General features: G+C 45.1%; 1 protein-coding gene across 5 annotated transcripts in view; it reads left to right on the top strand.

Moving 5' to 3' along the window:
* Positions 1-21487, top strand: part of Scap (SREBF chaperone) — a 68101-nt gene that overhangs the window by 30534 nt on the left and 16080 nt on the right. For 2 of the 5 annotated variants that reach the window (XM_048423625.3, XM_048423624.3), the window contains exons 2-3: positions 3730-3948; positions 11982-12111. In XM_048423625.3, coding sequence (XP_048279582.3) covers positions 3827-3948; positions 11982-12111 — 252 coding nt within the window. In that variant the 5' untranslated portion in view covers positions 3730-3826. Of the gene's footprint in view, positions 1-1413; positions 1652-3729; positions 3949-11981; positions 12112-21487 lie in introns of all 5 variants that reach the window. The other 3 variants (XM_087905223.1, XM_087905222.1, XM_085688902.2) reach the window with 2 other exon arrangements.

Genomic DNA, 21487 nt, shown 5'->3' with positions numbered 1-21487 from the left:
CATGCCCAGATTTTTTTTTTTTGCTTATATTTTTATGTAATAAGTCTATTTGGGCCTCCAGGACAAGACTGTCTCTTTAAATACAGGGAGAAGGGCTGTAGATTTTGATCTGAAGCAACCTGTAACTCTGAGGCAATGTAGGAAAAACAGGTTATTGGTTCAGGTTGGGTAAATTTTGCTTTTGAATAGCTTTGCGTTAGAATTTCCACTGTGAAGTAGAGATGCGCCGTGTCTCCTCTTCCTGTAGGTTCAGGTATAGTTATAATTTGGACTTGTTTTCCAGATGCTCTGCAGATGAACAGTTAGTGTAGGTGATATCAGTGAAAGTTGAGAGCGTTGTGTTGCTGCAGAATGGAAATGAGTATTAGCTTTAGTGTTCACCTCATGTTACTCTAAGTGTAAGAAAGCTGGACTGCAGAGAGGGTCCCTGTCCTCTGTAGCTGATCTGTGTACAAGAGAGGCCAGGGAAGAAGATACAGATTAGAAATAGAATTTCCTGGAGGATTTGACCTTGGAAAACATTTAAGGGAAGAGATTTGGGCAGCTCATTAAGGTGGCCTGTCTCCAGGGACCCTCTTGCTCTTGTGTCTCTGGCAGGTGTACTTCTTTGTGTTGCTCTGTCTTGGGGGCAGGAGGGAATGTAGAGGGATGCTGGGCAGTGGGTCTCTGTATGTGCCCCGCTGTTGAACAGGTCCTCTATTGGAGGCTTCACTGATCTGTCTTCTGAGGGTGAGCCCTTGACTAGTGGAGCTGTTGTGAGCCCTTTTGCACCTGTATCAACAGCATTCAGCAGCTGCCTCTGTTCACTCCCAGTAAACAGACCTGCAGAGACTGCCTTGTACCCTCAGAGGCTCCTAGACTGGAGAAGTGCCTAGGCACCTTAAGTCTAGTACTTGTAGGAAGGTAGAAGGAGTGGTGACCATTCCTTTTGATTTGTGAATTTGTTAAGATATGACTCCTTTCTGATTTCTGGTCTTGACACTTGAGGAGTCCTCTTTACAGCCTGTGTTGTCGTCAGTGAGCTTATTCAAGCCAGGACACATGTCTGAGCAAGTTTCCAATAGCACAGACCAAGGACACAGCAACATGAACAGAAGTGAATTTAAACTTGAATCCCACTAGAGAACTATACCAAGAAGAGAATTCTAGATCCTTTAGCTTCTATAATAACTTCCTATTTCATTTGATTGGTTTAAGATTGGCAGCAAATAACAAAAATTAACTTAAACTAAGTTAGGACAAGAAAAAGGATTTATTGGAAGGTTATAGGATGACACAGATTGGAAAAAAAAGTTGATGAGCCAGTCTTCAGAAAGGACTGGGGCCAAAACAGCCTGGGGATCTTGGGAACAAACTTCTGTGGGGTGAATAAACACCACCAGTAATAGCCAGTTCTTCCTCCATTCTGTTCAGAGGCCAGTGTCCAGGCGGTGAGACCCAGCTGGTATGACCTGACTCAAGGTGGTGCACTTTGACTGATAACCAGGCCTGTGGACCTTGTAGGAGGCAGTGAGTCCCAATGGGCTGCTGTTACTTTAAAAAGGAGACAGCTGGCAACAGGCGGTAACAGTAGGATTCATCTGCCCTCGGCTCCTAAGGAACAACTGTGGGACCAAGAACAGAGGCTGCAACCTAACACTGCTGCCTTTGAGTAAGTGTTGTGTGGTGACTGCTATTCAAGGTCTGAAGCTTTCTGGTGTTGTTGTTGTTGAGGACAGATCATACGGAACAGTCTTTATTAGTAATCATTGTTTGTTCAGGAATGTGTTTGGGGGTTGTGCATTTCTTTGCCAAGGTTTCCCTAAGGATTTCTCTCAGTTTGACCTGTGCACAGAAGAGGATGTTCAGAACACCCGTTTGACAGAACAGCTGCCTCAGTAGTAGAGCATTTGCTGAATCTTTGTTTGCTGGGTTTGATCCTTAGCATCTGCAAAACCAAAAACAAAACCCTAATATGAACAAAGACTGAGACTTGATAGCGAGAGCTGGAAGGGAAGGTCTTGTCTGGCTAGACTGGCGAGCGTGGCTGAGTGTTTAGAGCTGCAGGACCTTCCACAGTGCTGTTGTTTATGACCCAGTGACCTGTGATGCCTGATAGTCAACAACCAAAAAAGCCACCTGAAACAGTTGCTCCAAGCTCATTGTCTCATGCCAGCAAAATTAAAGAGGTGGACTGTTGAGGGAGTTTGCAAAGTAGAAACAGGCTTTATTAACAATTATTACAGAAAAGTACAAAGTGGGGAAATGTGAGAAATCAAGCAAAAGCAATAGAAACTCCTGAAAGAAAGAAGGGTTTTCAAGAGAAGAAGCCACTGAATTTTGTAGTTTAGAGGTTTTATAGGGTTATGGCAAAGACTAGATGAAGGCCAAGGTAACTGCTGTGAGATTGGTTAGTTCTCTGTGTTACTGTGGGTGGAGCCGTTGGAGGGGTCCACAGGATCTATGTGTGTCCCCCTGACCCAACCAGGGAGATGAACTGTCATGCACTGCTGATGTGCGCTCTCTGAGTTAGGAGTGGCTGGAGTGGCTGAAGCCCCCCTCTATCCATCTCCAGGTTTGTTAGTCATTGACCTTGACTGTCTACTTGCTGTTAGTCTCTTGGCTAATGTTACGGCCCTGCAACCTTGCAGGTGTGCAAGTGCTGTTAATTATACTAGGCTGTGTTTTCACATTTAGACAATCAGCCTGAAGCATGACCACAGCAGAGTGTTACCTCTCTCCAGCCACCATTTGCAGCTGCAGTCTTTCTTCGTTGCCTCATGTTAGCTCCGTGTCTGTGGGGTGCTCTGAAGTGCTCTTCCAGGCAGGAACTTCTTGTTAGAACCCATCCTTACAGTTCAGTCTGTTAGGATTTGCTGCGTTAGAGGCAAGGCTAAGAGAAAGGATAATGGTGTCTTACGTATGTTTCTCAATTGCTCCTGCGGGGCTTGGGTAGAGAGCTGGCCACAAGCCCCATCCCTCCTCTTATCTGACTAGCTTGGTTTTCTCATACCCAGCTATAAAGCCCACTTACTCACCTTCCTTAGTGTTCCAAGCCTTGCTATGCTAATCCCCTCCCTTTTTCCACCCTAGCCAGGCAGGGTTTTTCTGTAGTTTTGGAGCTTGTCCTGGGACTTTCTCTGTAGACCAGACTGTCCTCAAACTCACAGAGATCTACCTGCCTCTACCTCCTGAGTGCTGGGATTAAGGGCTTGCACCACCACCATCTACCTTCTAACCCCTAATCTTCTTTTAATCCCTAACCTCTATTCTTACTGCAACATACATAAGCAGCTTAGAGTTGTGTTTTTTTTTTGTTTGTTTGTTTGTTTGTTTGTTTGTTTTTTTTTTTTTACCGAGGAGAGCTAGCTCTTGTATCAAAAGAGCAGATTATAGTCACTTACAAAGGTACCAAGCTTGTTGTGTGTGCATGTGCTTATATTGAGACTCATTCTCCAGACCCTACATATCCTGAAACTAGTCCCTAGCCACGTAACTGCCACCTCCCATTGGCAGTTCTGGTGTGCAGGACCAAGTATTTAGTGTTTTATTTTATTTTCTTGTGTATGTATGTCTGTATGAGGGTGCTGTATTCCATTTAACTGGAGTTACAGACAGGTGTGAACTGCTATATTATGCCTGAAACTGAACCCAGGTCCTCTAGGAGAGCAGTCAGTGCTCTTAACCACTAAACAGTCTCTCCAGCCCCCAAATACTTAATGTTAATTTGCTTTTCTCCCTTCTGGTTAGGTACCTGCAGATGATGTCCATTGTCATTGGTATGCAACATTTTCCGGGCTGATCCATGGTCACTCTCCGGGATGGCAACAAGGTGACTTAGCTGAGGATGACCCTGACTGAAAGGCTGCGTGAGAAGATATCTCAGGCCTTCTACCACCATGGGCTGCTCTGTGCATCCTATCCCATCCCCATCATCCTCTTCACAGGCCTCTGCATCTTAGCCTGCTGGTATGTTCCTAATTTGCCCTTTGTGTGATAGAGCAATGTCATGTGACAATAGACTTCGCTAAACCTAACTGATGGAGCACTTGGATCCTGTATATTCTTACATAGTGAGAATTAATATGGATACTCATTGAGGCTGCATACTCAAGAGTTCTGGGGGAAATTTGTATTGGCTAATAAGACAACTTTTTTTTTTTTTTTTTAAAGAAACTAGTCCATGTTGGTCGGACAAAGTGATAGCCCGGATTTGCTCACAACACCAGTGATGCTTTTCTCTTTCTAAGGACCTTCAGGGTAGTTGAAGGGCATAATCTTTTGTTTTTCTTTCCTAGCAGTAGCAGCTTCCCTTTAGTGTTAGTTGGTAGCAGGAGCCTTCGCGCACTGCAGGGTGAAGAGCTCACTGGGTACCATTTACAGGCTGACTTCTCTGTACACTTGTCACTTCCTCATGCTTGTGGGGTGCCTTCTTCTGATCCCTTGGGGCCTGCTATGTTGTCAGGGTCTGTGCTTAAAGCCATGGATGCTTGTGTTCCTTGCCTGTTTTTCACAGGCCTCATAGAGTCCTGAAGACTGACTGTGACTTTGTAAAATGAGGGTCTTGATGTAAAGTGGTCTCTTTATCCATAAGACACTGTCAGCCATGTAAAGAGCCCGTCTTACTACCGTTTTGTCTAGAAAGGGTTCTATTGTCCAGCCTGGGGTTTGCTTAATGGTAGACCTTTGCTTGGATTGCTCAAAGCTCTAGGTTCAACTGCTATCTCCAAAAGGAAAAAAAAGTTTTCTGGATTCACTGTGTACAGTGCTGTGCTAGAACTAGTCTGGCTCAGGGCTGAACCTGCTGTTCAGCTCTGCTGTAAATGATCCCAGACCCCCCGCCCCCATCCACAATAAGAAGGATGAGTATCATTCATTGAGCGTTTCCTGCCTAGTGCCATGTTGGTGATTCAGAAATATAGGTAAACTTCTCATTTGTCTTCACAGTACTTAGAAAATGGTCCAGTTGCCCTTTCATCCCACAAGGTGGGCAGGAGTGTGGTGATTCTGGTTCCTACCGCTGCTAAAGAGGGAAACTGGGTCGTGAGAATGGTGGTGCCCGCTCCTGTGGCCTCTCTTATCCGACTTTTCATTCTATCTCAGTGTATATTGGTGTTTAAAATCTACCGAACTGTATGGCATATGATAAAATACTGACAGTGACACACTCTACGTGATGAATAGGAATGTGGTGAGAACCCAACTATATTTTTTTTTTTTTAAAAAAAACTCTGTTAATGAGTCTGTCTCTTTCTCTTTAGTGTTCTACTTTCCTAGGCCTGGTTTATCGAGTAAGGCAGAGGTTCTCAAACATGAAGTAGCACCGGAACCATATGGAAGGCAGGTTAAATACAGATGGGTGGACTTTCATTTGCCAGGTTTTTTTGAACCTAAAAATTTGCTGCTGTGACAAGTTCTGAAGCCTGGGGATCACATACTGGGGAGCACTGAGCTATTTCCATTTGTGCCTGAACTCACTGTGATCCTCCTGCCTCTGCCTACTGGGTGCTGAGTAAAGGTGTGCCACCAGCACACTAAGCCCCTCCATATTTTTTAAATAATTAATTTTACTTTATGTACATTGGTGTGAGGGTTCCAGATTCCCTGGAACTGGAGTTACAGACAGTTGTGAGCTGCCATGTGGCTGCTAGGAATTGAACCTGGGTCCTCTGGAAGAGCATCCAGTGCTCTCAACTGCTGAACCATCTCTCCAGCGCCCCCCTCCAGTCCCCCCAACTCTACCCAAATGTTTTCTGAGGATGAACTACTTCTCACCATAATAGGTTCCTTTTCTCCTCCTCTTCTCTTCCTCCTTCTTCCTCTTCCTCATCCTCCTTCTTCCTCTTCCTCCTCCTCCTTCTTCCTCCTCCTCTTCCTCTTCCTCTTCCTCCTCCTCCTTCTTCCTCCTCCTCTTCCTCTTCCTCTTCCTCCTCCTCTTCTTCCTCCTTCTCCTCCTTCTCCTTCTAGCAGCTTCTTGAGTAGCTTCCCTGTTTATATGACAAACTAACTGGGTATCTTTAAAAACTGTTCCCTGCATTTTATTTGTTCATTTTGTGTGCTTATGTGGAAGTCAGAAGGAAGCTTTCTGTCCATCGTGTGGGTCTGATAGATGGCATCCAAGTCCATCTTGTCAGCAGGTGCCCTTACCCACTGAGCCCACTCAGCAGCCTAAACTAAATGTTGTATAGCATATTAGTTAGTGCATTTGGCATGGACAGTACACACCTGGTACCATTAAGAGGCTAACCAGATGACTCTGGAAGCAGAGACCTGTTCTGAAGGCCAAAGCAGTTTCTCACACTTGACACCAGAAGGGGAGCTTGAGACTCAGAAGATCAGTAGACTGATTTACAGAGTGACACACTGTTGGGCCTGTCAGAGTGTGGTTTCTTCACCCTCATACTTCAGGTTGTACTCTTGGGGATGGCTTCTGTGGCCATTATTTCCAGGGTGCTTTCCCACGTAGGGATTTGGAGACAGGCTGGTTTGTCTGAGCCATGGTGTGCAGACACCTTATTTTCCTTCTCCTCAGACAGGGGATCATTGAGATCTTGGATCTAGGCATACAAACCTCAATTTCATTTTCTATTCTGTGCACTTTTTCAGTTGAAACAGCTCCCTTTCTGTCAGAGCCTTGAGCTGCCCAGAGAAAACAAAGCATAGGTAGAGCCAGCTTTTAGTAATTGATGTTCAGGTTCCATTTCAATGCTATTTTTTATTCCATAGATAAGATTTGTTAAGTCTAGACCCAAAGGACCTCTGCATTTAATATCCCTACAGATCCAGTAGCTGCCTGAGCTATAGCAATATAGTTGTGCATTACCCAGTTCATCACCAAGTCCCCTCAAAAGGAACAGAGCCAGACTAGAGGGCTTGGTGACTAAGGATTGTTTAGGGATGTGCCTTTCTCCATTAGGCTGAAGAATCAGGGTTTGGGAGGCTGTGTATGTAGGAGTCAGACTCCCCTCAGACAGCACCAGGGCTCTGGTTTTCTCTAAGCTGGTGCTGAGGCTCTGGGGTTAGTGACTGAGACCTGAGGTTACTCCTTCCAGTAGTTTGAACACCAAGCCGTGTTTGTGGGTTTTGGTAAACTCTCTCCTGGCTGATTCCTAAGTGTGGTAACTATTTCTTCCCTCCTCTGGGAAAATCTGATGAAACCTATAGTAAATAGGTATTGCAGCAAAGGGTGTATTTATATTTCCTGGAGGTTAGGCTACTGGACCCAAGATGGGGGGGCCCGGCAAGGAAGGAAACTTTGCTGTAGACCTTCCCTGGAAAGGTATGTATGTGGGGGCGCACTTTGAGGTGAAGGAAAAGGGTATAGAAAGGTAGGCTTCAGCTCAGAGAGGAAGTTAGTATCACAGTGAGGTCATACTAAGCCTCCTGAGGATGGTGGTCCTGCAGGAGTTTGAGAACAGACTTGATTCCTTTCCCTCTTCCCTCTTGCTTTTTTTTTTTAATTTTATTTTGAGACAGTTTCTCTGTGTAGTCTTGGCTGGCCTCGAACTCACATGTGAGATCCTCCTGCCTCTGCCTCTTTTTTTCTTTTTTCTTTTTTTCTTTTTTGGTTTTTGAGACAGAGTTTCTCTGTAGCTTTGGAGCCTGTTCTGGAGCTAGCTATTGTAGACCAGGCTGGCCTCGAACTCACAGAGATCCACCTGCCTCTGCCTCCCGAGTGTGGGATTAAAGGTGTGCGCCACCACCGCCCGGCCCCTCGTGCTTTTCTTTCTGTGAGTGACTGGCACCTTTAGCTGAGGCTGTATTTCTCAACCCCTTTCCGCTTTTCTCCCTGCAGCTCAGGTTGTCCTGTGATTGTCTTTGGGGTCACAGAGTTGCCTCTGTCTGCTTAGACACATCTATATGTTCTTCTTACAAATAAAAACATCAGAGTAGCTTAAGCTTGTCTGGGTTTAAAGTTAGGTGGCCCAGACTGGCTGAAATCGAAGTTTCAAAGTACCTCTGACCTTCCTCTCTAAAGCTTAGACTCTGGAGAGGCCCAGTGGCCAACTCTGCACCTGCTCCATGACACTGGCTGCTTGAACATTCAAAACCAGAGCCTCTTCTGGTCTCACATACAGACCCTGTAAAAACTCCCAAAACTTGTAGAAATCAGAGACTGCTTCATCACTCAAGATTTACTCAAGTAGAAGGTAAAAGAGAAGGGAATGGCAGCCATGGCCATCCTCTAATCTTTGGGTCTGCTGCTATCTCTCAAACTTTCAGGATGCAGATTTAAACCCTTTAGTCTTTCTTTTTTTTTTTAAGATTTTATTTATTATGTGTACAGTGTTCTACCTGAATGCATGCCAGGTCACCAGATCTCATTACAGATGGTTGTGAGCCACCATGTAGTTGCTGGGAATTGAACTCAGGACCTCTGGAAGAGCAGCCAGTGCTCTTAACCTCTGAGCCATCTCTCCAGCCCTACCTTTTAGTCTTTTACTGTCCTTTTCTCCTAAAGGGTGGGAAGTGAAGATGAGTGGGGGAGGGCTAGGCTGGGGGGGGGGATGAATTGAATTTCCCAGCACTTGGGAGGCAGAGGTAGGTAGTTCTCTGTGAGTTCAAGGTCAGCTTGCATAACAAGTTCCAGGCCACCCCAGGGCTGTGCAGTGAGACCTTGTCTCATAAACAAAAACAAATGGCTGGAGAGGTGACTCAGTCTTCTACTTGAATAGTGGAAATGACATCCAGACAGAAGCCAAACTTGGTAGTACATGCTTGTAATCCCAACATTTACAGGATAAAATTAGGAGGATCAAGAATTTACAGCAGCCTCAGCTAGGTAGTAAAGTCAAGGCCAGTCTAGGACTTAACTCACAATAAACAAAAACTTTCCAAAACACAAAAAGCAACAACAAGGTCAGTAAGGAAACAGAGGCTCAACACTACTGTAAGCAGCTAGAACGTTAAACATAAACAGATCATATCACCGAGCAGCCAAATAGAGTACACTGACCACTGAATGCCTGTACCACAGGACAGGACAGGTGCTAGGGTACACAGAGGTGTTAATTTTAAAACTTCTAAAATGTCTCTTTTTTGGTCACAGTAGAATAAAACCAAAATAAGATCAGTAACAGAAAGAAAACAATTCACAAATTTACGGAAACTAAAACCAATGAGTCAAAGAAATGAGAAGTTAGAAAAAACCTTGAGATGATGAAAATAAAAATCATAGCAATATGGTATACTATAAGAGGTCCTTCCCTCGGGCTCTCTGACCCCAGTGACCTTACACTGGTAGGAAAACACCTAGAACTAAGAGAAAGCAGTATTTAGAAAGCCTGTTTCTGGGGACCTACAGGCAGTGACAGAGCATGTGTTTACCATGTATGAGATAACAGTAACATTCAGGCTTTGAGGGACACAGCATTGAAGCTTCCTGATTGCTGGGGTGCCTAAGAGTCCTGGCACCAAGAGAAACCAATAGATAGATGGACAGACTAATGGGTTAAGGTGCTTCTAGAAGGATGACCCCTGGATCTAGCATGACCATTAGATTGGTGACTGGGTGGCCTAGCTCCAAGGACTGTGGTGGTTAGGTGACAGACAGGCATAAATGAAGAATATAGAAGTTTAATTAACAGCAAGTTGTCTGGGTAATCTATAGCATGGAGTGGCCTGGCCCTAATTCTCAGCCCTGTTTTGCTGCGTATAAATCCTCTGGTGTGGTTTGTGGTCTTTCCTACTTCCCAGGTAAGTCTCTTTCTCCCTTGTTTAACACACTTTAAAGCTTATCTGGCCTGTTTGCTGCCCACTGGAATGTAAATTTTGAGAGCAGAGCTCTTGTCTGTCTTGTGCACCTCTGGGCCTTGCACAATGTCTGGCTCTGAGTTAATGCTCAAATATTTGTTGAAAGAATGACTGCTGAAACCAGGTGGTGGTGGTGCACGCCTTTAATCCCAGCACTCGGGAGGCAGAGGCAGGCGGATCTCTGAGTTTGAGGCCAGCCTGGTCTACAAGAGCTAGTTCCAGGACAGGCTCCAAAGCTACAGAGAAACCCTGTCTCGAAAAACAAAGCAAAACAAAAACAAAACAAACAAACAAACAGACAAAAAAACAGACAAAAAAAAAAAAAAAGAATGACTACTGCGAAAATTTCCAGGCAGCTGGCTGCCTGTTATTGGTGAAAGAACTGCCTGGACTGGGCGGTCAGGAAGCCACATCCAGAAAGGAGGCAAAGTGAACTATACACAGATCTCTGCCAAGGAGACTTCCCTCTAGCCCGCTCCTTTCCCCTAGGTTAGACATGTCTTATTGCAGGATGACAGCTATAGAGGAAAGCAGACCCTCATTTTCTCAGAGATGTTTTCCTCTTCTTTGGTCTTTGCCAGAAGGTTGTGCTGTGTAGCCCAAGCTTCTGCTTTCATAGCCTAAAATTAAAAGTAGATTGCAAAATAGATGTGTAAACCAAAACTCAAGAACCGTAAACGTCAACACCATACACACATACACAACATACCCAACAAAAAAACCCAGCCAGCCAGCCAGACGTGGTAGTACACACCTATAAATCCCATCATCTAGGATGCTAACAGATAGTGAGTTCAAGGCCAGTGTGGGCTACATAGGAAGATTTTATTTCAAAACAAATATCAGTGATTGTAATGACCTTGTTTTATTTTTTTCTAAAGCTGTGGTTAGCAAGCTTTTTTATTTATAAAATTTTTATTTTTATGTTTGTTTATGTCTGCATGAGTGTATGCCACTTGTTTGGGTGCTGGTCTAAATCAGAAAGTCCCCTGGAGTTGAAGTTACAGATGAATGTGAGCCACCCAAAAGAGTGCTGGGGACTGAACTCAGTTCCTCTGGAAGAGCTGAACTCTTACTCTTGAATCAGCTCTCCGGCCTCCATAGCCTTATTCTCAGTAGCTTTTTTTTTTTTTTTTTTGTAGTGCTAGGGGTTGACATAAGGCCTTATACATGCTAGGTAAACACTCTACCACTGACTTACAGCACCAAAAACAAATGAAAACAGTAACTTGAGTTTCTAGTGGGAGAGGCTGTAGTTACTGTTTTTGGAGGTCATGGGGTGTGTGTTGACTCAGGTCTGTCTTCTGAGGTTCTGGTAATGTTCTGTGCCTTGATCTAGATAGTGATTAGTCACACAGATGCATAAATGAGAACTCAGTGCTCTGTACACAAAGTGTGTGCATTATACTCTATGTAAGTTGCTTCCTTTTTTGTTTGCTTATTTTTCAGGATAGCATCTCAGTATCTTAGCATAGGAAGGCCTCATAATTGCCACCTTCTTGCCTCAACCCTGTTATACAAATTACTTCTGAATATTAAAAAGATTTTAGGCTGGAAGCTTTTAATTCCAGCACTTGGGAAATCTCTGTGAGTTTGGGACCAGCCTGGTCTACAAAGTGAGTTCGAGGCCATCCAGAGCTGTTACACAGAGAAACCCTGGATAGATAGATAGATAGATAGATAGATAGATAGATAGATAGATAGATAGATAGATAGATAAAAAATTTTAAATGAGATTTGAAACATTATACACATCTATTTAACTTGTTGACATGAGACCATGTGATGAGTCCATTAACTTCTGTCAACATGGACTGGTATAATCTATGTCTTTCATAATTTTTGTGATGTATCCCTTTAATAAAACAGAACAGTTGCTCAATTATCTGAATCAGAATTCCCCTGGATTTGTATTCTTCCCCCTAGTTTTTTTTTTTTATTATCCTGTATCTGATTGACAAGGTTTTAATGTTTTTAGCATTTTGTCTAAAATATCAGGAAACATTTAGCCAGCCTGTTATATTAGTTGGGTTTCCTTGTAGGCTTTGTGACTAAAATAAATTTGAAAAATTCTGATCTAGGTGACTTCTGAATTTCAGCTCTGAAATTTTATGGTCAGTAAATGTTCTTATATACTTCTAGGAAAGGGACTGCAGTTGGAACTGCAGCGTCTCCTGTGTCGCCACCACCTCACAGCAGACTCTGCCTCTCGGATGTCCTCATTCTTCCCTCCTTTCCCTTCTCCCCAGCTACCCTCTGCTGAAGCTCCCCTTGCCTGGAACGGGACCCGTGGAATTCTCTACTCCTGTGAAGGATTACTCACCCCCGCCTGTGGACTCTGACCACAAACAAGGAGAGCCCAGTGAGCAGCCAGAGTGGGTAGGTGCTCAGCTTGTCACTGAGGAGAGCCCTAGCAGAGAGCTGATTGGTGGAGCCAGACTCTGCAAATGACAGTGAGAGTGGTCAGCTTCAGATTAGTGCATTCATGTACTCGCCTGCTTTACGAAGGCACCAGAAGTATTTAATTGTGCGTGTAATGAGTAACCTTTATTGAAGGAACATATTTAGTGATGCCAAGTGTGAGTGTCCTAGAAGAACTAGGATTTTCAGTTATCCTATCGGTGGCCAGCTGACCTTGGTCATACCTGGCTTACTCACAGAGCATGTGCAGGGACCAGATAACATGCCGTCTCCTGATCCTAGGTAGTCAGCAGAACAGCGGAGCATCTCCAGAATATTCTAGCATCAGAACCCCAACACTGTCTGGTTATTGCAAAGTCTGCCTCATTTTCTGATCAGTTAGGTGTTTTTATCTTCATGATCCAATCAGGTGGTTTAAAAAGTACAGGTTCTACTTATTTATTAAACAGGAAGGAAGGTTGGGACCCAGAAAGTAATTAAGTGCCTCAGTTACTTAATTTCCAAGGATTAATGTGGGGTTAGAATTCTTTGTTCTCCAGTCCTAGCCAGCTGGACTGTACTATTGTCACTGGATGAGTTTTGATTGAGAAAAAAAAAGTCTCTCTAGTCAAAGACCTCGCACTTGGGACCCCACTCAATGTGATCTCTACACTCACTATGCAAAGCTCATAAGCTTGACCAGCTCATGTATGGATATCTTGCCGAGTAAGGACATGGTAGTGCTTATGTGCCTGCCCATCCTATGTTGTGCATAGGTTGGTGCTGGGCTCGCTGGGTTTTTGAGGAAAAACAAAGTTTGGAACAGAGCTCTTCTCCACCTCTTGACAGTACAGCGTCTTCTTTCCATTTCCTTTCTGGTTAATGCCAGCTAACTAGTTAGGAGTTTGACTCTCCTGTTGTTGAACTAGGACACCCTGTTAAGAGAGGTGTGTTACAGTTATACATTTCGTCGATGAGGAATTTTCTGTGCTCACCAGTACTGTGCCTGTGGTGGTCAGAGAAAGCGTGTTCACTGGGGCTAGAGAGATAGCTCAGTGGTCAAAGATTTCCTAGCAGGTTTGGTTCCTAGACACACATCAGGTGGCTTACAATCATCTGTAACTCTAGTTCCGGGAGATGGGATGCACTTTGGCCTCTGAGGGAACCTTCACACATGGTGCACGTAAACTCATGCAGGCACATACATGCATATATTTGAATCCAGGTGGTGGTGCACTCCTTTAATCCCAGGAGCAGAGGCAGGAGGATCTCTGTGACTTCGAGGCCAGTATGTCTACAGAGAGAGAGCCAGGATACCAGGGCAACACAGAGAAAAATTTGTTTTTTTTAAAGATTTATTTATTATGTATACAACATTCTGCCTCCATGTATGCCTGCATGCCAGAAGAGGGTGCCAGATCTTATTACCATGTGGTTGCTGGGAATTGAACTCAGGACCTCTGGAAGAGCAGTCAGTGCTCTTAACCACTGAGCCATCTCTCCAGCCCGAGAAAAGTTTTTTGTTGTTGTTGTTTTGTTTTGTTTTTTAAGTAAAGAAACTATTTTGTGTTCTATGTCCCAGGTTGGCCATTGGTTCACAATGGGATCTTCTTGATGTAAATATTTTACCATCATTAACTGCTTAATACATGGTTCTACTATATATTGAACTGATGATACCTAGGTCCCAGCAGAGTAGTCTTAGTTTCTGGCTGTTTCTTGACTAGTAGAACTCAGTGAGCCTGTTTGTACATGGTCAGTGTATTTGTGGGCTTCCCTTAGTAGAACTCAGTGAACCTGTTTGTACATGGTCAGTGTATTTGTGGGCTTCCCTTAGTAGAACTCAGTGAGCCTGTTTGTACATGGTCAGTGTATTTGTGGGCTTCCCTTAGTAGAACTCAGTGAGCCTGTTTGTACGTGGTCAGTGTACTTGTGGGCTTCCCTTAGTAGAACTCAGTGAGCCTGTTTGTACGTGGTCAGTGCATTTGTGGGCTTCCCTTAGTAGAACTCAGTGAGCCTGTTTGTACGTGGTCAGTGTACTTGTGGGCTTCCCTTAGTAGAACTCAGTGAGCCTGTTTGTACATGGTCAGTGTATTTGTGGGCTTCCCTTAGTAGAACTCAGTGAGCCTGTTTGTACGTGGTCAGTGTATTTGTGGGCTTCCCTTAGTAGAACTCAGTGAGCCTGTTTGTACGTGGTCAGTGTATTTGTGGGCTTCCCTTAGTAGAACTCAGTGAGCCTGTTTGTACGTGGTCAGTGTATTTGTGGGCTTCCCTTAGTAGAACTCAGTGAGCCTGTTTGTACGTGGTCAGTGTATTTGTGGGCTTCCCTTAGTAGAACTCAGTGAGCCTGTTTGTACGTGGTCAGTGTATTTGTGGGCTTCCCTTAGTAGAACTCAGTGAGCCTGTTTGTACGTGGTCAGTGTATTTGTGGGCTTCCCTTAGTAGAACTCAGTGAGCCTGTTTGTACGTGGTCAGTGTATTTGTGGGCTTCCCTTAGTAGAACTCAGTGAGCCTGTTTGTACGTGGTCAGTGTATTTGTGGGCTTCCCTTAGTAGAACTCAGTGAGCCTGTTTGTACATGGTCAGTGTATTTGTGGGCTTCCCTTAGTAGAACTCAGTGAACCTGTTTGTACATGGTCAGTGTACTTGTGGGCTTCCCTTAGTAGAACTCAGTGAGCCTGTTTGTACATGGTCAGTGTATTTGTGGGCTTCCCTTAGTAGAACTCAGTGAGCCTGTTTGTACATGGTCAGTGTATTTGTGGGCTTCCCTTAGTAGAACTCAGTGAACCTGTTTGTACATGGTCAGTGTACTTGTGGGCTTCCCTTAGTAGAACTCAGTGAGCCTGTTTGTACATGGTCAGTGTATTTGTGGGCTTCCCTTAGTAGAACTCAGTGAGCCTGTTTGTACATGGTCAGTGTACTTGTGGGCTTCCCTTAGTAGAACTCAGTGAGCCTGTTTGTACATGGTCAGTGTATTTGTGGGCTTCCCTTAGTAGAACTCAGTGAGCCTGTTTGTACATGGTCAGTGTACTTGTGGGCTTCCCTTAGTCCCTTTCATTGGCCTTGGGTGGTGGCAATGAACAGATGTGCAGAGCACTTTAAGGTCTAAACAGTTAGATAATATTTAGTTTTTCTCTTACAAGCTCTGTCCCTGAGTAATGAAGGAGACTTGGGGCTTGGTGCTGTGGTCCAATATTATATGAGTTACCACACAAGGTGACTCAAGTTACACACAAGGTGTGGCTATGGATAAGAACAGAAGTCCACAATAGAGTGTAAGAACCATTTCAGTTATAAAGAACAGAAAACCCATCGAGGCCAGCCTGGTCTTGGAGTGAGTTCCAGGACTGGCTTCATTAGCTACTGGGAAACCTTGTCTCAAAAAACCAAACAACAACAAAAAAAACCCAACCAACCAACCAACCAAACAAACAAAAAACCCAAAACAGAAAACCCAACTCAAAGCAGAATGAGTGAAAAAGAAAGACTTCACTTTGCGTAACTCCTAGACAGAAAGGCCTTGTGCACTCACTACCTGGCCAGGTCCTCAGGAATCCACCTCTCAGATCTGTCCCCTTGGGACCAGTCTCATCTCCATCTTCCCCACAGTGGCAGGAGGAGCTTTAGCACTGTGTTTGTGCAGCAGCAAATCTAGAGGATGATAAATTCATTCCAGACCCTGTCCCTAGGGCACCTACCTTTGTTGCTGATGTCATCACCCAGCCAAACAGGACACATTATGGCTACTGGAGAAAAAGTTGAAGGCCTAGGCACTGGGACATACACAGCAGCCACCACCCATCCACACCAGAGAGCTACAGCCTCGTCTTCCTCCTGCTCCGCTCCTGCCTTTGTGCTATCTTAGTTAGAGTTTCTATTGCTGTGAGGAGGCACCATGACCATGACAACTCTTACAAAGAAAACATTTAAAAGAGGATGGTTCATTTACAGTTTCAGAGTTCATTATGATCATGAAAGGGAGCTTGGCAGCATGCAGGCAGATGTGATGCTGGACCTGCGAATGCTACATCTTTTCTTCTTCTTCTTTTTTGGTTTTTTGAGACTGGGTTTCTCTGTAGCTTTGGAGCCTGTCCTGGAACTAGCTCTTGTAGACCAGCCTGACCTCGAGCTCACAGAGATCTGCTTGCCTCTGCCTCCTGAGTGCTGGGATTAAAGGTGTGCAGCCACCACCACCACCACTGGGCGAGAGTGCTACATCGTGCAGGTAACAGGAGCAACTGTCTATCACACTAAGGGAAGCTTGAGAAAAAGAGACCTCAATGCCAGCCTCCACAGTGACACCCTTTATCCAAGGCCACATCTCCTAATAGTGCCACTTCTAATAGGGCCATTTTCTGGCAGACCACTACATGGGATAAACCAGGATGCTATGGAGACAGCTCAAGGTGTTATAATTTAAAAATGGCAGGTGGCAGCCTTGGGTTGGAGCCAAGGGGCCCTATGACCATTGAGAGAGAGACAAGCCATGCAGACAGCGGTGCTCATGTGGAGAGTTTTATTGGGGAGGAGGAGGGAGGAGAGGGGAGAGAGAAAGGGAGAGCAGAGCGGCCTTGTGGGGGGAGGGAGAGAGAGGAAGTGAGCGAGGTTCTGCCTTTTAAAGGGAGGAGTGCAGTGCAGTGCACAGAGATCACACAGCAGGCTGCGGTAACTGGGCACACACTCAGGGGTGGTGCACTCTGCCAGGTCTCTAAGGGGTGGGCCAGGCATGCCTGGATGCCAGCATTACACAAGGTGCTAATCCTTGAGATCTCACCCTGGTGTGGAGATAAGACAAAGATTTTTAAAATTTGAAGTTATGTTGAAATGACACGGTGGAGGGAGGACTCTGGAGGAAGGGTCAGTGGTTAAGGGTGCTTATTGTTCTTAAAGAGTCCCTGAGTTCTATTTCAACACCCACATTAGGCAGTGCACAGCCATGTCTAACTCCTGTTCCAGGAAATCCACACCCTTTGGCCTCTGCAGGCACACATATTTTTTTTTTTTTAAAAAAAATAAGGTTTGATGTTGCCTAGGATGGCCTCAACCTGCTGTGTAGCTGAGGCTGGTCTTGAACTCCTGATTCTTCTGCAGTCAACTCTCAAGTACTGAAATACAGGCATGTTCCACCATACCCAACTCCTCTGCTTCTTAAGTGTCTAGAGACTTCCTTCCACAGAGCACAGGCAGGGAAGAATATGTGCAGTAGAGAACTTGGCAGGCAAGTCCTCAGAAAGTGATGGAGGTTGAAGAGAACCAGTTACCTCTAGAGTCTTCCTCCCAGATGTATAGCTCTAGTCTACTGAGTAAAACATCAAGCCATCCCAGTTGAGGGACTCCCTACTAAATACCTGATCAGCACTCCACAAAGCTTCCAAGGCCACCACAAACAAGAAAAGTCTGAGAAACTGTCACAAGCTAAGAGAAGCCCTTGGTGGCCTGGCATGGTCCATGTTCTCAGATGTTTCAGTCCAAGTTTATGTGACTATTGCTTTGGGTTTGAGATGAGGCAGGACGTCATGGTGAAAGCAGAGTGGTGGAGGAGCTTGTTCATCTCATGACAGGAAGCAGAGGAAAGGGCAGAGAAGTGAGAGCGTGTGTGTGTGTGTGTGTGTGTGTGTGTGTGTGTGTGTGTGTGTGTGTATGTGTGTATGTGTGCGCGTGCATGCCTGTCTGCCTGCCCCCAGAAGAAGGTGTCAGATCTCCCAGAGCTAGAGTCATAGGCGCTTGTGAGCTTCCCAACATGGGAACTGAACTCTAGTTTTCTAAAAGAGCAGCAAGTGCTCATAACCACTAAGTCATTGCTCCAGCCCCTTCATAGAGTCTAATCATCCTCACCAGGATCTTGATCTGAGTTCAGCCCACTCTGTATTAGACTTTGTGTGACCTATGACTTTGTAGGATTGGCAAGGGGCAGTTCCCTCTGGGTAGAGGGTTTTGGTTACAGAGAAAGAAGAACAAAGCCGGAACAGTAGAGACTTTCATTTCCCAGTGCATGGCCTTGGGCAAACGGCTTTTGTGCCTTCGTCCCATGTTCATAAAGCAAGGGTGATAATTATACCTGTGTTGTACATTGTCATAAGGAATAAATGAGAGAATGCAAGCTTAGTGCAGTGCCTGGCCCACCATTAACATTCAGAAAATGTTTGTGGCTGTCACAGTAGATCAGGTCTGACTAGTGTGAGCAGAGAGGAGAAAAGGAAGATTTGTATGCTTGGATTGCTTGTAAGGTAAACTAGGTGTTTATGCCTTAGGCCCACCCTCACATCAGTGGTTCTTTCTTCAGGAAACCTGTCCAAACTGCCTTGCACACGTGGATCCTGCTCTTCTCTGTGCTTACCCTGCTGTGCTTTGGAAGTTGCCTTCAGTGAGATTTACATAAATGCCAATGTTTTACATACCACCGATGCCTAAGTAAAGGTTTCACGGGGGCAGTAGTGGCCCACGTCTTTAATCCAGGCACTCGGGAGGCAGAGACAGCTGGATCTCTGAATTTAAGGCCAGCTTGGTCTACAAGAGCTAGTTCCAGGACAGGCTCCAAAGCTTCAGAGAAACCCTGTCTTGAAACAACAAAACAAAACAAAAAAAGGAATGATATGGGCTAGAGAGATGGCTCAGCAATTAAGAACACTTACTACTCTTATGGAAGGCCCAGGTTTGAATCCTAGAACTCTGGTTCCAGGGGATCAGGTGCCCTCTTCTGACTTCTAAGGGCATTAGGCACATATGTGGTGCACAAACCCACATGCAGACAAAACATTCATACACTTAAACACTGTTGGCTTTTTTAAAAGAATGACATTGAAAATGGTGGTAAAGAAATCAGCCTTAATGAACTTGTAGGGGCCAGTAGGCTGAGTTGATACTGCCTGGGATGCCAAATCCAGTTTTTATAATTCCAGGGAATAATGTTTTCATTCTGGTGCTCTACTAGATTTGACTCACATCTGTTATTTTGATTGGCATACAGAGGGACCTGATTTGGACTGGGTGGTTTATTCTTATTCCCCTAAGTAGTAAGACCTGGAGTCTTGGAGAGCCCATAGACCCTCGTCCCTAGCACACAGCCAGGGGTGGTGGTGCTAGAATTTGAATCTAGGTAGTTTTATTTACTTATGAAGGAAAAACTAAATTTAAGATAGAAAATGGGTTTTAAAAGAAGTAGAAACCTGAGAACTCCAGCATTTGAATGCCTACCCTCGATCGAGCAGCTTTCTTGGTGCTCTGAGCTTTACCTCTTAGGGAAATGGGAATGTTTTTGCCCCAGTCCCCAGCAGGCCTTTGTACAGACCAATCTGCAGGTTCCCAGAGGCGTACAGCCTTGTTCCATGCTGGGCTTCCAAGGCTAGCATTGTAGAGTTTGTGGTGTCTGCCTAAGTCTGGGCATAGAGAAGATCTAGGCAGAGACCTCCTGCTATAAACAGTGGTGGCCAGGATGCCATTGGTTCCCAGGACCCCAACTCTTGTCCCATACTGCTATGGGCTTTTTCTCCCATGTCAAGATTGCTCAGCATTATCTGAGCAGGTTGGCTGTAGAAGAGGAAATAAATTTGGGGATTTAATAGGGAGCTGGTTCTGCTCCCTATCAGCTGTGTGACCTTAGACTTTCCCTCAACTGTCCTGGCCTTGGTTCTCTTATCTAGGTATCTTTCACAACACAGCTGTCCAGCCCAGGTCAGGCACCTCAGGATTCAGCTCGGGATCTGCTTCCACACTCACGCACATGACTGGCTGGCTGCAGGTTTCCTACAGGCCTCTTAGTTGCTTTCTGAGTGTTGGCCAAATGCCCTTTCCAGAATGGCTAACGTGATGTCTTGTTTCACCAGGTATTAGGACAACAGAGGGGAATTGTTACAGTGTTCAATAACCTAAATTCAAAGGTGCATTGCTTTAGCTGTATTCTGTCAGAAGTAAATCAGCAGATCTAGCATTCTCTTAAGGGGGCGGGAGCACAAGGTCATGAGCTCCAGAAGGTGTTGCTTATTGGGGTGCCAGGCCATGTTAGAGAGTACCTACCCCTGTCAAGGGTCTCTGTTCCATGAACACTTTTGCATCCACTGTCACACATGTAGGGTACCATTCTTCATCTGCTACATCAGATAGGGTTGTTAAGAGAACCCGTTTCCACTGAATAGGCTTACTGTACAGTAGATGGGCCACACCTCATCTTCAGTAACATGTTACTGCCTGCCTTCTCACCAACATTGCATCTTCTTGTTCAGAAGATCTCTGGTCTAGAGGCCTGAGGTGTCTGAGAATCCCTGTCCTTAGAACAGCCCTTACTGTCTGTAACAAGAGAATGACTCTGTTAGGTCCCTTGCTGGCTGCCTCCCCTCCCTGTTTCCTGTATCTTCCAGATGAACTGGTGGTTTCAGGGTCTGTTTCTGGAAGCTTCCAAACCAGTCTAGGATTGTAGATAGCTGCCACTGTGACAGAATATTGATGCGCAGATAGGGAACTTGAGGTCACATTAGATGATGACTGAGCCAAGATCTTGTAAGAACTAGAAGAAGAATGTGGAGCACCTTCTTAGAAGGTTCAGATAGAAGTTAGTGGATATGAGTCAAGAACCACCCAGCCAAGGGGACCCAGGTCAGGTGAAGAATGAGTCTGTGCAGGAGGCCTGTCAACATGGTTTGTCTGCAAAGGCTTCCAGCCAGAGAATGAAAGCACAGGAGCTGTGGGTTACCCAGAATTGGGATACTAAGGGAGACAGTTGTCTAGGGCAAACAGGATAACAACACATTTCTATAGAAATATGGTGGAAGGGGGGGCACAGTGTTGCACCTTCGTAATACTAGTACTCAGGAGAACTACAAATCTGAGGCCAGCCAAAGCTACATAGTAAGACCCTCTCCCACAAAACAGATAAATTGAACTACATAGAAAGCCATCCTACTACCTTCCCATGAAAAGAATGATGGTGTTTATATCAATATACTTCCAAGAAGAAATGTGGATAAATTTGGGGAATGGGGCACTAATAAAACATCTGAAACCTGACCCAGATGTGAATTGTAGTTAATAGTCCTCTTTTGAAATACTGGTCCCAAACCAGGTGGTGGTGGTGGCACATGCCTTTACTTCAGCACCCAGGAGGCAAAGCAAGAGGACCTCTGAGTTTGAAGACAGCCTGGTCTACAGAGTGAGTTCCAGCACAGCCAGGGCTACTTGTTTAGAAACAAAACAAACAATGAGGAAGTAAAGGGCCACGTGATTCTGGGTGTGAAGGAAGATGGAGGTGTAGTAGAAGGGTATGAGCGCTTAGCCTGGAAATGGACTGAAGGGTCAGTAGTGGAGATCCTTTGGGAGTGAGGGTAGAGGTGCAGAGGCTGAGAAAGGCGGTGAGCAGAAGTGCT

This window comes from Myodes glareolus, chromosome 4 (genome assembly GCF_982192425.1).
Source record: "Myodes glareolus chromosome 4, mMyoGla1.1, whole genome shotgun sequence".
Lineage (NCBI taxonomy): Eukaryota > Metazoa > Chordata > Mammalia > Rodentia > Cricetidae > Myodes > Myodes glareolus.
Note: the sequence above shows the minus strand (reverse complement) of the source record. Positions and strands in the feature narration are given on the sequence as shown.